Source organism: Nycticebus coucang, chromosome 4, assembly GCF_027406575.1.
Source record: "Nycticebus coucang isolate mNycCou1 chromosome 4, mNycCou1.pri, whole genome shotgun sequence".
Lineage (NCBI taxonomy): Eukaryota > Metazoa > Chordata > Mammalia > Primates > Lorisidae > Nycticebus > Nycticebus coucang.
The window spans coordinates 68,130,928-68,147,179 of NC_069783.1; the positions used below are offsets into that span (position 1 = coordinate 68,130,928).

Genomic DNA, 16,252 nt, shown 5'->3' on the forward strand with positions numbered 1-16,252 from the left:
ATTACTCAAGGAGCCTCCCTCCCCCATCATAGTGAAAGGAAACCCAGGAGAAGCAAAATAGTATCTTGTTACAAATTATTTGAAATGGAGGTCATCCGGGATTCATTCTGATTCAAAAAACCCAAGCACAACCAACTTCAGGAACATTATTAGTGTGGAAAAGGAAAAGGCTAACTTTGTGTTGGTAAACTTATAGTCTCTAGAGAGGAAAAAAAGATAAATTTGCAATATCTGGAGAGTAAAGATTGCATTCTAAATATTTACATGATAGTTTTTCTGCAAATCTGGCCAGGCAGAGTCTAATTTGTGTAACTCAGTACACTGGGCAATCCTGTCATTTTTATCCCCAAACTCTAAGTGGCTATGGGAACCTGACAATCTTATAGACCAGCGGTACTCAACCTGCGGGTCGCGACCCCTTTGTAACAATGAAAATACATCGCAGCATTAGGAAGGTTGAGAACCACTGTTACAGACTGAGAGATCACAGAAAAACCTCATCACAGGAGACTTTATTTTAGCCCAAAGAATCTAAAGTATGTATTTAGCTGCCTGGGGATCCCTCCATATCTCTAGGCTGTCATTCCTGTGGCACCACTGACAGCAGAACTGTTCCTAATCTGGGGAAAGGGGATGTAGGTTTCAATCAAAATGATCAATTATCTATCAAGTGAATAGGAAATAAGTATTAAAAACAAAACAACATTGAGCTTTAAGAAAAATAGTTTCTTTTCTTGGGTTTGCTTTCCCATAAGCATTAGGAATCCAAGTTCTATAATTCTAACTCCGGAAAAGCCAGGTCTACTACCAAGTGACACTGAACAAAGTGACAACCTCTTCCAGAGGTTATTTCAAGATCTGTATCTTTCAATGTTATAAATCATACTAATGACCAGGGAATCACAGAAGTTCTCTTATCTAGAATATTAAGAAAATTAAGACTTTCTATTATAAGCTCCTGCCTGGGAATTGCCTGTGGATTATTTTTTTCACTATCTTCAATAGTAACCACTCTTCATCTTGCAGAGGTGATTTCACTCTTTGGAAAATAGCTAAATGTTACTCAGAACAAAGAGTGGTGGAAAAAAGAGATGACAGATCAAGAAAGCAATTTTAGATGCTAAAAATGGTACTACTTAGATAACACACTGACTTATACCATATTACCTTCTTTGATGTTACTTCTAAGGAGAGGAGTTTCAAAAATAGCCTAAATGGTGGCAGCATCACCGGAGTAAGTATTAACTTCCCAAGTAAAATCAGGTTTGGAAGGGAACAACTTTCAATTAGATGTCAAAATTCTGATATGTCTGCTCAAGAAATCATTAATTATAATAATTATAATCATACTCAGAAGTGCCTATTTAAATCTTATCTCCTTTAAGGTCTGTATTTTTAAAAACAGTGAGACTTAAATTTGGCGAGATTCTGTCAGTTGAATGTTGTAAAGGCAATTTTAAAAAATCCAATTTGTGATGTTTTCTGGTATATGCACGTAGTTACTATTCTTACATAGTTGTAATAAAAGCAAATAAAAAACATATGCTTATAGTATTTGCCCATTTTCAAAGGGCAGATCCCTGATTATACATTTAAGAAGACTTAAAATCTTCTGATTCTGTTTTATTAGAATAGGTAGAGTGTGAGGGTTGTGCGCACATGCGTGTGTGTTTTATTCAAAAAGAAAAATCTATATCCAAGTCCGTGATATTTAGGCTTTTCTTCATATGATCAAGAAAGAGCAACCCAGGTTAGTAAAAGCCTATAATAATTCTTTAAATTGTAAATACTGCTACAGTAATTGTAAGAACTACAGACAATAACCGAAGAACATCAGGATTATATAAATCCTTCACAGTCCTTCTAAATGTCATAATATATACTTAGGACCCTATACTCCTATAATCTTGAAGGCCATCTAGTCCAAAGTCATTGTTTACATAAAGAACAGCAGCTTTGAGAGGTGAAGTGCCTCCTGAAGGTCACTCAGCTGAGGCCTGACAAGGGCCAGGATGAGACCCTAGGGGGCACGTCCTGCCCAGGCCTCTAATTCCTGTACCCTGCTCAATCTAGCTCAGGGCCTATACTTATAAAATGAAGAGGATAGATTAGCGATGGTCTAGAAGGTCCCTCTTGTAGCTCAGTTTATGGTTCCACAAGTCTGTCAATTACCAGCACATGATGTTTGTCTTAAATTAGCTCTTTTAGCTCAGGGATGATGCTATAAACTAAGAAAGGCCCTGTTTACCAAAGCACTCACATGTATTCCTTAACAGAAACATAGTTCTCTCCTTTATTTGACAAGATAATTTCTTGTCATTAACACCCTTAGGCTTCAACCATAGTCTCTGGCTTCTAGTCTGTTTGTTTTCATTAACTAGCTCCATTAAGCTTCATTGAGCCAAAAGACTAGATAGTATATCTCAATGTAATTATGGGTAATGCATGAAAGGAACAATTTAGATATAACCTTGTTTCTAAACTGTCCTCTTCATGATTTTGACTAAATTGAGAAACTAGATATTTCATTATATTTCGAACATATATGTTATGAAAAAAAATAAATATGAAAACATAGAACTGAAACATTATTCTTATTTAAAAATAAACATTTTCTTCATTAGTTTATACATTCTATGTCTAGGAAAGCTTGAATGCACTTCCGATCTGCAGCAACTTTCCTGTCCATAAAGGAGTAAACCAAGTCCTACTTTCACTGCTACCCAACACGGATAGTCCTGCATGGATCTTTTTTTAACCTTGGCAGGAAGCTTATGCCTCTCTCAATTTTGGAAATGAGTTAATCTAACAGAGGCCTTTACTTAGCTCATCTAGTTTCAGCCAGCATGGGAAGTATTTAAAGTCAGAAGGCAGAAGAAAAATTCAGACTTTCCCTCTGATGCCTTTCAAAGGCTGCTCTCACATTACTGAGGTCAAAGCTTACCCTCCAGGGTGCAGTGTTTTGCAGGCTGTTGTTGCTGTTAAACTTTCTCTTTTTTCCCCCTTAAAGTGCAAATGTGAAGAAACAAAAGTACTAGATACAGAAAGAAGCAGATGGACTTAGAATTTTATTTGTACACATCTGATCAACTAAGAGTTTCCCTTTTGATCATGGACAACGGCACTAGAGGAAGAGAACGATGGGTTCTCTGTGCCCACTTCTTCTCAAAAGGGAGGTTTTATAAAAGTGCTTTCCACATGAGGAAAAAATACACTTTAATAAGTACATACACATAGCGTGACCATGAGGCATGTAGTCATGTCAGTGCAGGGGCCTTTATTTATTTTATGAACAATATTCTATAGTAAATAAAGAACTATGCTTTATGTTGGTTTTGTTGTTTTTTTTTGTTGTTTTGTTTTTTTGTTTTTTTAATCTAAGAAGCCAAGGAAAACCAACTGATCATATTCCTTTGGCTGCAGCCTTCAATTTAAACATCAGAGAGAAAAAACGGTAAGCTGGGCACCATCAAATTGTGTCCAGCTTGTCAGCACACTTATTTCTGATTATCTGAAAATATACAACATGCTTATTCTACAGAGACAGAGGACCTGCTGAAAGCTTATAGCAACACACAAAGTCTACTCAGAATGATTCCATGTGTTACACTGTAGGATTGCTTGTAGTTATACAAGGGAAAGAGATCAAAACCCTGTACAGACACCTGATATCAGACTTGAAACGCCAAGTGGAAACAGAACTATTCAGCGTCTTCATTTATACACAATTTACAATATTTGATTCAAAATAAAAATCACAAGAAAAATACATCTGTTTCTGCTACAATTCCTTCCCCTTCCCCATCCTCCCCCCAGTGAAAAGTCTTCTAATAAAAGATATCATATTACCACCATTGTCTTGTTTTGGTCTGATTCTGAGATCCCAGCTTGGGACAGTTAACATGAAAAAGAATGGCAATACTTGGGTTTTATATAATGCACGCATTTTATCCAAGGATCTCAAGTACTTGCAGTCACATCTCCAGATCTGAGAAATCACGGTTCAATGGAAGCCAGAAAGCTGGACGAATGCTGGGCAGGTTGCATGGGTGTAAAATCCCTCGGCTAAGTCTATGATCAAACAAGGTCAAAGTTGCTTGGCTAGAGCTGGGCTCAGTTTGTCTTCTCAAAGATATACTACCAGTCAGTCAGTTTAACCCTCTCTTTAACTGCACACCCATCTCCAGGCTACAGCCTTGAGTTAAGATCAACTGAAGAAGCCATGTCCTCATGAAAATGCATCAGGAAAAAAAGCCAAAACAGGGAAACACATTCATCAGCATCTGGCCAAAGAACACAGGGGTTGGAAGGATTGATTTGGGAGGCCATTCCTAGCAAGAATGACACAAAGGTGTCAATTCACTAGTTTCAGTTACAGTTAAGCTCTTGGTGGAGTTGATTCCAGCAGAGGTGAAGCTCATGGCATCTAGCACTTGATTTAAGATAATGCTATTGAAAAAGGGTTATGAGAAAACACAGCAAACTAACAAAGAGGAACTGGCCAAGGAATATCTGGAGGGCCAAAGTGATTTTCTTTCCTTATCATTTCTATAGGAGAAGGCAAGGGGTAGGAAAAAAGGGCTGGAGGACCCCTTATTTGCAGATTTTTTAAAAAAATCATTTTTCCCATAACTCCGTAATAAAAATGCATATTACGGTATGAAGGTTACAGAACTGCATCTGCTACTGGGTCACGGCTACAGGTCTATGAGCTGATCCACCAGCAGTAAAGACCTGGCTAGGTTGGGAAGACTGGACTCAGAGCTCCCACTGCTGTTTCTAGAGTGCCCACCTGGAAGTGGAGAGATAGGAATTCAGTACAAAACACAGAGGGTTAAGGTTTAGATGTGCAGAGCAAGCAAAGGAGAAAACAAAAAAACCCCTATAGAAGCAACATTTTACATATGCAAACCCTTAAACTCTTACATGTGGATTTTTAAACATACAAATTAGCTACCTCCACCACCTCCCACCAAAAGTTCAGGCACTCTGTGCACACCATAGTATATAGGCAGGGCACCTTGCAAAGAGGACGCTATTGTTAAATAGATACATATTTTGCCTGATAATTGCTGCACTAACTTTCTCATAACAGCATGGCATTTTCCTATCAAGTAAAAATCAGCAATTTTTGCTTTGGGAAGGAATTAGTTAAGATACTGCAACAAAAACGTGCTTTAATAAATAAATAGATGATCCTGTGGCAATTCAGTGTTTTATGGCATGTTCAAATGATTTTTATCCATCAAAGTGGGGAAAGATGCTCCATATATGTCCAAAAGATGTGGATGATATTAAAGCACTACTGTTAATCTTTTGGGAATGAACATTTATTACTGATTGTTCTAATCATGATTAAAAAAAAAAATGTTAAGTACTGGGCGGTGCCTGTGGCTCAAAGGAGTAGGGCGCTGGCCCCAGGTGCTGGAGGTGGTGGGTTCAAACCCAGCCCCGGCCAAAAAAAATCCTGCAAAAATAAAATGTTAAGTACTTTTGATGTATACCTTCAGGTTTCCCCTGACTGAAGATCACTTTATTTTTGGTCTAACTCTAAAAACTTGGTTTTAGTCAACTATTAAATACTTCTCTCTAAGTAAACACCATGGTCAAGGTTTAAGACATCTGTATCAGCATCTCTGTCTATATATACTGGTCAACCCTGCAGCTATCATTATCCCCAATCTACTTCATTTAATGTGAATGCTTTTTTCCCCCTTGCAAATTAGGTACATTGCTGTTTTGATGAAAGCTGATGTCAAGCTCTTCTCTTTTCCCCATCCTTTTTCTTACCTTGTGGGTTTTTGGTTATCAATACAGGAATAGGGTCAAACTCATCTTCTGCCACTTTGTCCGAGCCCTCAGGGACATCAAAACCTGAGATGAGATTACTATCTTCTGCAGCTTAATACAGAATGCGAGTACACAAGCAGAAACAACAGAGGCAGAGATTAGCAAATGAGAGAACGCGAAAGAGGCACAAAGTTCCCGCCTGTACAATCCCTATTGTTTTTAAAGTTGAAAGCACTTAATTTTTCTGGGTTGAAATAAAAGCAGCAAAACTGGAAAATGTAGGGGTACAGAAAAAATGCTTTAGAATTGGTCACACTAAGAATTTCAAAAATGACTAGAGAGAAGAATTTTTGGAAGAATTTGTAGTTTCTCTGCAATGTCATTAATTTATAAAGGCACAGGAATTATTCTCTTGTCTTTACTGAAGGAAGAGAGGTCTGATTTACAATATTTGAAAAACTCAAAACCAAGGGCAGGGGAAGGGGAAAGAGAATCAGTGGCTCTTTAAGAAATAATCACTATATACAAGGTAAAAAATATTTTTGGAAGGATTCACTGCTCTGTGACTGGGAAGAATTTCAAACAATTCACATGCCTCAGGGAACGCTGGGGTGCAAGATCCCACGTCCTGAGACCTCAAGCAGAATGTGTTAGAATTTTCTTCTCCACTCTAGTTACAGCTACTCTATCAGCAAGTGATGACTGGGCAGCTATTTCACAGGTGATGCTCTGTAATTACACATTGCTGCTGACAACTCCTGCCAGACGTAACTGTTTCCCTCTACATACTCTATGAAAACATAATCATTTTAATGCTATCAGGGTTAAAAACAGAACGCAGATATTACCATTGCAATCTATGGGCTCATATTTTTAGTTATCTCAAGGAGGACTTTCTTCTTAAATTTCCTTCGGGATGGAGTTAAGCTGTTCTTTTTCTATGCATTTTCTCCTTCTAGAAAACCACTTTCCCTACCCAATCATAGCAAATTCAGTAAATGCCTATGTCAGGCATTTGGCCACGAATGACTCACTGAACAGAACTCAATTCAAGCTCCCAGTAGGATTTCAAACCTGTGTTAACCCAAGACTAAGAAATGAAAAGACAGATTAGAAAGAGAAACCCACCAATTAATCATGACTTCACAGTAAACTAAAATATTTTCACAAGTTCTATTTTGGGGGACTGACTTTTGAGGAATGATGCCTATTTCTTTCGTGGAGCCATTGCTATTCAAAAACGGAATCCTACTTGATGAAATGATGTTTACGTTGTAAACTCAACAAGCACCATATTAATAATTAGTCAGTGGACAGCCACCTCAACCATCTCCCTGAGCTGGCTGCAAAGGTACATAGCTGTCAAAAATAAATGGACTATCTGGACTTTAGGGTCTTTCTAGAAAGCAATACCTTCACCAAGCAGTAGTCTGTCTTATTAAATATGCTTAGTGTCTAGGAGTACAAACTTGAGTTTTCCATATAAAGAGGTAGTTAAAAATTTTTGCTTGTACAAACTTGAGTTTTCCATATAAAGAGGTAGTTAAAAATTTTTAAGACTTGTGATAAGGAAAACTCTCAGGAGTTGTTTAGTTCATCCCCCTCTAAGAGTGCATGTCGGCCTCAGAAGAAGAAAGCATTTACCTTTATGGGCCGGAGCAGAGATTGCTATGGGGGCAAACTCTTCCAGGAGGTCAGTAGTAGGGTTAGAAAGCAGAGAGCAATCAAGGAGGGAATCTTCCCCGGTGAGAGAATCTGAGTCCAGATTATCAGCATCCCAGGTCAGTGATGGCATTAAGTGGCACACATAACAATACCACGAAATTAGATCTCAGCCTTTAAATTACTCCATTTACATGTTACACACACATCCAAGTCAAGGTGGGAGAAAGAAAACCAAAAGAAACATGTTAAGCCCTCTGATTTCCACCTATAGAAACATATATTTCTAGATTTCTTTTAACAATATATAAATTGAAGAGGATTTGTTTTTCAGAAGTTGCAGTAAGTCTGTGATCTGGATGCCAAGATAACTTCAGCAACTCAGTTCTCAGTAAATGCCATTTGGGAAAAAGGTCATTGCAATTGGAGTTTCACTCAAACTTTTCCTAAACACGATAGGATGAGGTAACCAAACCAATTAGTAGAGGGGCAACCCTGGCATGTGGGCGTAAAGATTAAACAGTACTGGGCGGTGCCTGTGGCTCAAGGAGTAGGGCGCCGGTCCCATATGCTGGAGGTGGCGGGTTCAAACCCAGCCCCGGCCAAAAAAAAAAAAGATTAAACAGTACTTTTCTCAACCAGATTCCCATTCAAAATGCTTCTTACTAGAATTCTTAAAATTTGAGTTGATCCTTTGAATGTATGATTTTGGTTTCAGTTAAAGAATAGAAGGGAGATAAAATTCAGAGGTTAAGCACTGTAACACAGGAATTGTTTTCTGAAGTTTTCTAGGAGAAAACATCCAAGTGAGAGCAAGGAGAAGAAACCATGTTGTCGTTTGGAGTAATTTGTTTTTCACCTGAATAAGTCTATCCTCACATTGCCTACATTTCGGTTTTTTTTTTTTGTTTGTTCATTTGTTTGTTTTGTTTTTTTTGAGACAGAGTCTCATTACGTTGCCCTTGGTAGACTCCCGTAGCGTCACAGCTCACAGCAACCTCCAACTCTTGCTTGGGCTTAAGCAATTCTCTTGCCTCAACTTCCCAAGTAGCTGGGACTACAGGTGCCCACCACAATGCCTGGCTATTTTTTTGTTGCAGTTGTCATTTTTGTTTAGCTGGCCTGGGCCAGTTTCAAACCCACCAGCCTTGGTGTACGTGGCTGGTGCTGTAACCCCTGTGCTATGGGTGCTGAGCCTACACTTCTAATGGTTTCCATTCCGTATTGAAAAATCAGATACTTTTATCAAGGAAATCATGGACGAAAAGAAAAAACGATGACTATCAAATCTGTATTTATGGTCACTTAAGGAATTCTACTAAGGTTGAATTTTGAAATTAGAGTGCAAGCAATGCTAGATTGGGGAAGATTTCAACCTTGTCTATAATTTCATACCAAATCACATATATATATATAGCACTGTGCTGGGTACAAAAGATGAGTTCCATAGACACCATTGACATTGTTAGATAGGTAACCTGGAGGAGTTAAGGGCATCCTTACAGCTCAGCGGAGTTCTTTAATTAAGACAGTAAAAGGAACCTACCACCAGTGAAAAAAATCTTGAATAAAGAAATACTATAACCAGAGAAAGCCCAGGGATCACTCTACAAAGAACGGGACTCCAGAAAGTTCTTCAACAAGTAAATATCCCCCTTAACATGCAGAAGCTGGGGCTGTAGGAATCCAGAGCATCTGTCTAGGAGGAACTAACAGGATCAGCTGGCACAGTGGCAAGCCTGGCTTGGAGGGCTCAAATCGACCATGCCCTGCAGCTGCAGAGACACCTGACTGACCTGTGCGGTTGGAGGTCACCGATTCCGTCTGAGATGGGAGGCGCTGGGGAGCTGGGGGCTCCAGTCCTGGTATGAGACTCTCAACGGCAACATCAGCTTTTTCTTTCATAACAGAGCATTAAGAAAGGAGAGGAAAGGGTAAGGGAAAGGGGGTCAGAAGGTTATTCAGGAAATTCTGTGAAAGCTTTTTTCTAACAGGTCTCTACCGTGTCAGTCTTAGGCAGTAAGTTACTTTATTTCTGCTGCTTGGAGTGTCTGGGCTTCACTGACTGAGCACGCAAGTATAAGGATAACCACTGCAGCCAGTCTTAGGGACTAAAAGTTCTTAGAAATTCAGAACACAAGACACTCAGCAAATCTCTTTCATGTCAAAAAGGCACCTTAATTTTTTCTGGTAATTTTAATTTTCTTAAAATTTGGAAAATCTGCCTAGTGCAGTGTCTCATGCTTATAATCCTAGCACTCTGTGAGCTCACGAGTTCAAGACCAGCCTGAGCCAAAAGTGAGACCCCATCTCTAAAAACTAGCCCGGTGTTGTGGCGGGTGCCCGTAGTCCCAGCTACTGGGGAGGCTGAGGCAAGACAATCGCTGGAGCCCAAGAGTTTGAGGTTGCTATGACTGTGACGCCACAGCACTCTACCAAGGGCAACAAAGTGAGACTCTGTCTCAAAAAAAAAAAAAGAAAGAAAGAAAAGAAAAAATTGGAAAACTTTTTAAGAGGCATACATCCTCTGTACCATGCAAATGCTATTAATCCATCTCAAACCCCATTCCATTGCACAGTTGGGAGGTATTCTGTGCCATGTGACATCTCTCAGCTATAGGCCCATTTTCTTGGTGAGGTAATGGCATTTTTCAGTTCTAGAACATTTTTTCTCTTGTGAGACAAGGTTTCACCCTGTCTCCCGGGCCAGACTGCAGTGGATCATCATAGTTTATTGTAACCTGAGTGATCCCCTGCTCAGTCTCCCAAGTAGCTGGGACTATAGAGTGCATACCATCACATCCGGCTAATCTTTCTATTTCTTGTAGAGATGGGGTCTCATTCTTGAAGTTCTAGAACTTTTGTCCAAGCCATTACTGTGTCTCGAATGATTGGACCCTCCTAGAGGAGAGGGGCCTTGGACATTTTACAAGTCTTGCCTGCTTTGCTTTTGGAGCATAGGAAAATGTGAGAGGAAGCAGACCAAGCCCCTGCCCCAGATTCTATTCATGGAGCTTAACCACTGGGCAAAGTCTTTTTTCAGTTACCGATACTTGGTATACACATGGGCCTTCTAAAGAAGAATTTGCTAAGTTCTATGAATTTCAGTAAAGATAAGGTCCAGTTAGAAACAAATTTTTTCCATGAAATTTTCTGTTAGTAAGTATGGATTTTTCCGCATTCCTCTTCACTCCTAAGAAATTTACATTAGAAATCTCAGGGTATCAAGAAAGCAAAAATAACAGTATTGTAACCCCTGGAAAGCAGAGAAAAACAGCTCATTTACAGTGATAACAAATAAGATTAAATAGCCTTGGCTTCTGGGTCAGCACAAGGAATAGCTCCCAAACGAGAAGGCTTTGTGTCATTTCCAGTCCTCACCAGGGCTGTTCACTGGGGCTCTGTCAAGTAGATATTTGTCATCAAATAGACCAGCGGTTCTCAACCTGTGGGTTGCGATCCCTTTGTAACAATGAAAATACATCATGGCATTAGGAAGGTTGAGAACCACTGAAATAGACACACATATCATGCATGACTGAAGAAACAGAGATGATGACTTTACCAATTACTGCATCGGAAGTGCTACCAAAAGGATCTGTCATAGGCAAGAGGTCAGGGAGCAGAAGAGAAGTGTCAGGAGATTTGAGTCCCTCAATTAGTTTTTCTAGGTTGGGCAGGAGGCAAAGAGAAAGTAAAAATGCAATGAGATGTTAATGCAAGCAGACCATTGAACATTTTCTACACAAACATTTTAGGGATCAATTTTGGGTACAGATTCACCATACAAGAATACTATATGAATACAAGAATACAGTAACTTGTTAACAATAGGCTTTCAAAATTTGAAGTTTAAAAATGATTTTCCCCCAAGTAGTCACTTTGTGTGGCATTTAAGATGCTGCCCAGGGTTTTTTGTCTGCTTGTTTTTCTGGAGGTATAATTTACATATAATAAAATTCAATCAAAATTAGTTCTGACAAATTTACAGATTCATACAATCACTGAAATGAGGATATAGAACATTTCTAGCACCCACCAAAGCTCCTTTGTGCTCTTTACAGTCAATACCTTCTCTCAGCCCAGACCCTGCCAACAATGGATCTGCTTCCTGTCTCTTGTAGTTTTGTGTGTTCAAGAATTTCCCATAAGTGAAACCATACAATATATAGCCCTTCTTGTTTGGTTTCCTTCATTTACCATGATGCTTTTGTGATTCACCCATGTAGTGGCATGTATCAATACTTTGCTCTGTTTTACTGCTGAGTAGCACTTCACTGTATGGACATGCTACATTTTGCCCGTCCATTCACCAGTTAACAGATACTTGGTTGTTTCCAGTTTTTAGTATTAAAAATAAAGTTGCCATAACATTTGCACACCAGTCTTTCTGTATTCATTTCCCTTCCTGTTCTTAATTTTTGACCTATTTTTTTGTACTTATATTTAGAAACAGTTTATAACTCACCAAGAGAATCAATTTACTCAAATCTAAGTTAACTACCAACAATCACTTATTGTCTGCCAACTGCATACCTGTGACATGCTGGTACTCTTATTGTTCTGTGGCCAAATCTCACAAAATTCATTTAAGCCTGAAGATGATGTCCTTTGGCCAAGAAGTAAAAGGATGTCAGAAACCACAAAATCTGTCATACCTGGTAACTTTTTATTTTTTGTCTCAAACAGTTGCTGTTTATTTAAGTATACTTTCTTTTTTTTTTTTGTGGTTTTTGGCCGGCGCTGGGTTTGAACCCGCCACCTCCGGCATATGGGACCAGCGCCCTACTCCTTGAGCCACAGGCGCCGCCCTAAGTATACTTTCTTTAGCATTGCCAGTAGAAGATAGGTCTGCCAAGACATGATCTATGTCAACATTTAAATATTTCTTGCAAATACCAAAGTTAAAAAAAAAATTTAGAAAAAGAAGAAATTTAATGTAAACTTGAGTACCAGTATTTTATTCTCTTCTTCTAAGTTTTTAAAGCAAAACATGAATCACAGTAATTTATATGATTAACATTGAACAAAATGAGTAACTTTTTATTTTTAAGTAATTAATCTTATTTTGTTATTATTATTCTTATTTTTTGAGACAAGAGTCTCACTTTGTTTCCCTGGGTAGAGTGCTGTGGAGTCATCATAGCTCAAAGCAACCTCAATCTCTTGGGCTCAAGTGATCCTCTTGCCTCAGCCTCTTGAGTAGCTGGGACTATAAGCACCTGCAACAACATCTTGCTAGTTTTTCTATTTTTAATAGAGAGGGTATCTGACTCAGGCTAGTCTTGAACTCCTGAGCTCAAGTAATTCATCTGCCTCAGCGTCTCAGAGGGCTAGGATTACAGATGTAAGCCAGTGTGCCTGGCCCACTTTTAGTTTTTTTAGAAACAGGGGCTCACCCTGTTGGCCAGCTGAAGTACAGTGATGTGATCATAGCTCAGTGAGGCCTCAAACTCTGAGGTCAAACAATTCTGCCTCAGCTTCCCAAATAGCTAGGATTATAGGCATGTGCCACCACGCTTAGCTAAATTTTTTATTTTTTAGTAAAGAGAGGATCTTGCTATATTGCCCAAAGTGGTCTCAAATTTCTGGCTTCAAACAAGTTTCCTGCTTTAACCTCTCAAAGCATGCTGGGACTATAGGCATGAGCCACCTCACCCAACCCCACCAGGTGACATAATGTTTCACAATGTGTACACAGTAAGATTCCTTCCAAAAGTATTCGTTTAGTCCTGATCCATCAAGAACTCTAACTTTAGTTAGAGCATTAACTTGAAACAAAATAATGAATCATAGTGAAATGTGGGGAGGAGGCAGAATGGGTCTACCAGAGGGGTGGATAAAGGTACTAAGAGATAGGAGACCTGGGTTTGATAGTAAGTTTGTGCAGCACTTTGGGAAGATCTCTTACTCTCTCTAGATATAAATTTTCACAATAAAATGAAGATAAACTTAAAGACCCTAACTACCACTGTAAGCCAGTCATCCAATGTGAAGGGAGAAATAGAATTATTTCTGTTGAAGCTACAAACTGGTAATAACTGCAGGAGGCAACATGACCGGCCCCAAGGTAGCAAGTTTTGGGAAATGGGGAGACCTGACTCAACATGCTTTTCTACATGTAAACTCAGCCCAGAAAGGTACAGTGAGAAGAACAGGGTGGGAAGGTAGAAAGACCTAAGCTCACACCTTACTTAGAAGAAGAACAAACTTCTATTGTTTTTCTCCTTATTACAAAAGTCGTGCCAGGCTGGGCATGGTGGCTCATGCCTGTAATTCCAGCACTTTGGGAGGCTGAAGTGGAAGGATGGCTTGAGGTCAGGAGTTTGAGACCAGCCAGGGCAACATAGTAAGACCCATCTCTAAACAAATAAACAAACAATTTAGCCAGACATAGTGTCATGTGCCTATAGTTCCAGCTACTCTGGAGAGCTAAGGTGGAAGGATCATTTGAGCCTAGGATTTAATGGCCAGACTGGGTAACAGGGCAAGACCCTATTTCAAAAAAAAGAGAACCAGTTTCTTGAGGAAAATTTGATAAACATAAACAAGCCAAAGGATAAAAGTAAAATTATCCCTAATTCTACTTTTAAATATATCTACTATTAAGAGTTCTAAATGAATGTCTTTCCATTCTTTTCCTATGAATTCTGACACTCAAATATCTAAACATACCCATGTTTTCTTAGAATAATTTCTGAATAGTACAGTTTTTTTATTATAAGAAAAAAGAAAACCCTAAAGACTTTGTTATAAAAAGATAGACTGTCCTCTCAAAAAGTTGTACTTTGATATTCCTATTAGCAGAATATGAAGGTGTCCATTTTCCTATATCTTTATCAAGTCTGAATTTTTTTTCATCTTTACTAATTTAGTGGAAATCACAGCAGCTCATGGGTTTATAATTGACATTTCTTAGATTCAACATAACAATAAGCTTTCTAAAAAATACTGCCTGGGGTGGCGCCTGTGGCTCAGTGGGTAGGGCACTGTCTCATATATCTGAGGGTGGCGGGTTCAAACCCAGCCCCGGCCAAACTGCAACAAAAAATAGCGTTGTGGCAGGCGCCCATAGTCCCAGCTACTTGTGAGGCTGAGGAAAGAGAATTGTCTAAGCCCAGGAGTTGGAGGTTGCTGTGAGCTGTGATGCCACAGCACTCTATCGAGGGTAATAAAGTGAAACTCTGTCTCTTAAAAAAAAAAAAATACTGCCTGATAATTTATGTTTTCTTTTTTGAACAGTCCATATTTTTCTGTTGGTGATGTTTCTTTATTTTTTTTTTATTAAAGTTATCTTTAAGTATTTTTTTCCCTTCCTTCCTTCCTTTCTTTCTTTTTTTAGACAGAGCTTCAAGCTGTCACCCTGGGTAGGTGCTATGGCATCACAGCTCACGGCAACCTCCAACTCCTGGGCTCAAGCAAGTCTCCTGTCTCCACCTCCCAAGTAGCTGGGACTACAGGCACCCGCCACAACACCCGGCTATTTTTTGGTTGCAGCCATCATGGTTGTTTGGTGGCCCAGGTAGGACTTGAACCCGCCAGCTCAGGTGTATGTGGCTGGCGCCTTAGCCGCTTGAGCCACAGGCGCCGAGCTGATGTTTCCTTATCTTTTATATATATATATTTTTATATACATATATATTTTTTTTAAGAGGCAGATCTCACTTTATCACCAAAGGTAGAGTGCTGTGATGTCACAGCTCACAGCAACCTCCAGCTCTTGGGCTTAGATGATTCTCTTGCCTCAGCCTCCCAAGTAGCTGGGACTACAGGCACTCACCACAACAGCTGGCTACTTTTTTTGTTGCAGTTTGGCCAGGGCCAGGTATGAACCCACCGCCCTTGGTATATGGGGCTGGCACCCTACTCACTGAGCCATAGGCGCCGTGGGTGATGTTTCCTTATTACATTCTTGTCAGCACGTTCTGTTCTTTCTCAAGGCTTAAGGGTTGTAGATAAAATGAGTCTGGGTGAGAGCTTAGAGAAGCACTGAAATCATGGTTAAAGGACTGGAAAGGTGAACCCCTGAAGAAAAAGGGTAGCAGTATTTCTTTTCAAAATTAAGGGGAGAGGTGAGAGAAAGGGGGTCTTCTCTTTGAGCACCTCCTCCTCTCTGAAGAGAAGAGGGAAGGAGGAAGTTGCTAAAGTTGGAGTGAGGAACTAATCTACTTCAGATTTTCCTCACAAGACCTTTAATAATGAAGTCTTTCAAGACTTAGTCATTAGGGCTTGGCGCCTGTAGCACAGCGGTGTGGCACCAGCCATAGGCACTGAGGTTGGCGGGTTTGAGCCAGTCTGGGCCAGCTAAACAATGACAACTGCAACAAAAAAATAGCTGGGCGTTGTGCGGGCGCCTGTAGTCCCAGCTACTTGGGAGGCTGAGGCAAGAGAATCACTGAAGCCCAAGAGTTTGAGGTTGCTGTGAGCTGTGATGCCACAGCATTCTACCGAGGGTGACATAATGAGACTCTGTCTCAAAAAAAAGATGTAATTGGCTCGGCGCCTGTGGCTCAAGCAGCTAAGGCGCCAGCCACATACGCCTGAGGTGGTGGGTTTGAATACAACCCAGGCCTACCAAACAACAATGACAGCTGCAACAAAAAAATAGCCAGGCATTGTGGCGGGCGCCTGTAGTCCCAGCTACTTGGGAGGCGGAGGCAGGAGAATTGCTTGAGCCCAGGAATTGGAGGTTGCTGTGAGCTGTGATGCCCTGGCACTCTACCCAGGGCAACAGCTTGAGGCTCTGTCTCAGGAAAAAAAAAAAGACATAGTCATTAAAAATATCAATCACAAAACAAGA

General features: G+C 39.9%; 1 protein-coding gene across 8 annotated transcripts in view; it reads right to left on the minus strand.

Moving 5' to 3' along the window:
- AAK1 (AP2 associated kinase 1) overlaps positions 1 to 16,252 on the minus strand; it is a 189,616-nt gene that overhangs the window by 12,729 nt on the left and 160,635 nt on the right. For 2 of the 8 annotated variants that reach the window (XM_053587794.1, XM_053587793.1), the window contains exons 18-22: positions 11,018 to 11,119; positions 9,249 to 9,350; positions 7,435 to 7,545; positions 5,791 to 5,901; positions 3,277 to 4,792 (exon numbers count right to left, since the gene is read on the minus strand). The exons of 1 other annotated variant lie outside the window; for it this stretch is intronic. In XM_053587794.1, the coding sequence (XP_053443769.1) occupies positions 4,698 to 4,792; positions 5,791 to 5,901; positions 7,435 to 7,545; positions 9,249 to 9,350; positions 11,018 to 11,119 (521 nt within the window). In that variant the 3' untranslated portion in view covers positions 3,277 to 4,697. Of the gene's footprint in view, positions 1 to 3,276; positions 4,793 to 5,790; positions 5,902 to 7,434; positions 7,546 to 9,248; positions 9,351 to 11,017; positions 11,120 to 16,252 lie in introns of those variants that run through there. 5 more of the 8 variants (XM_053587787.1, XM_053587786.1, XM_053587789.1 and 2 more) reach the window with 4 other exon arrangements.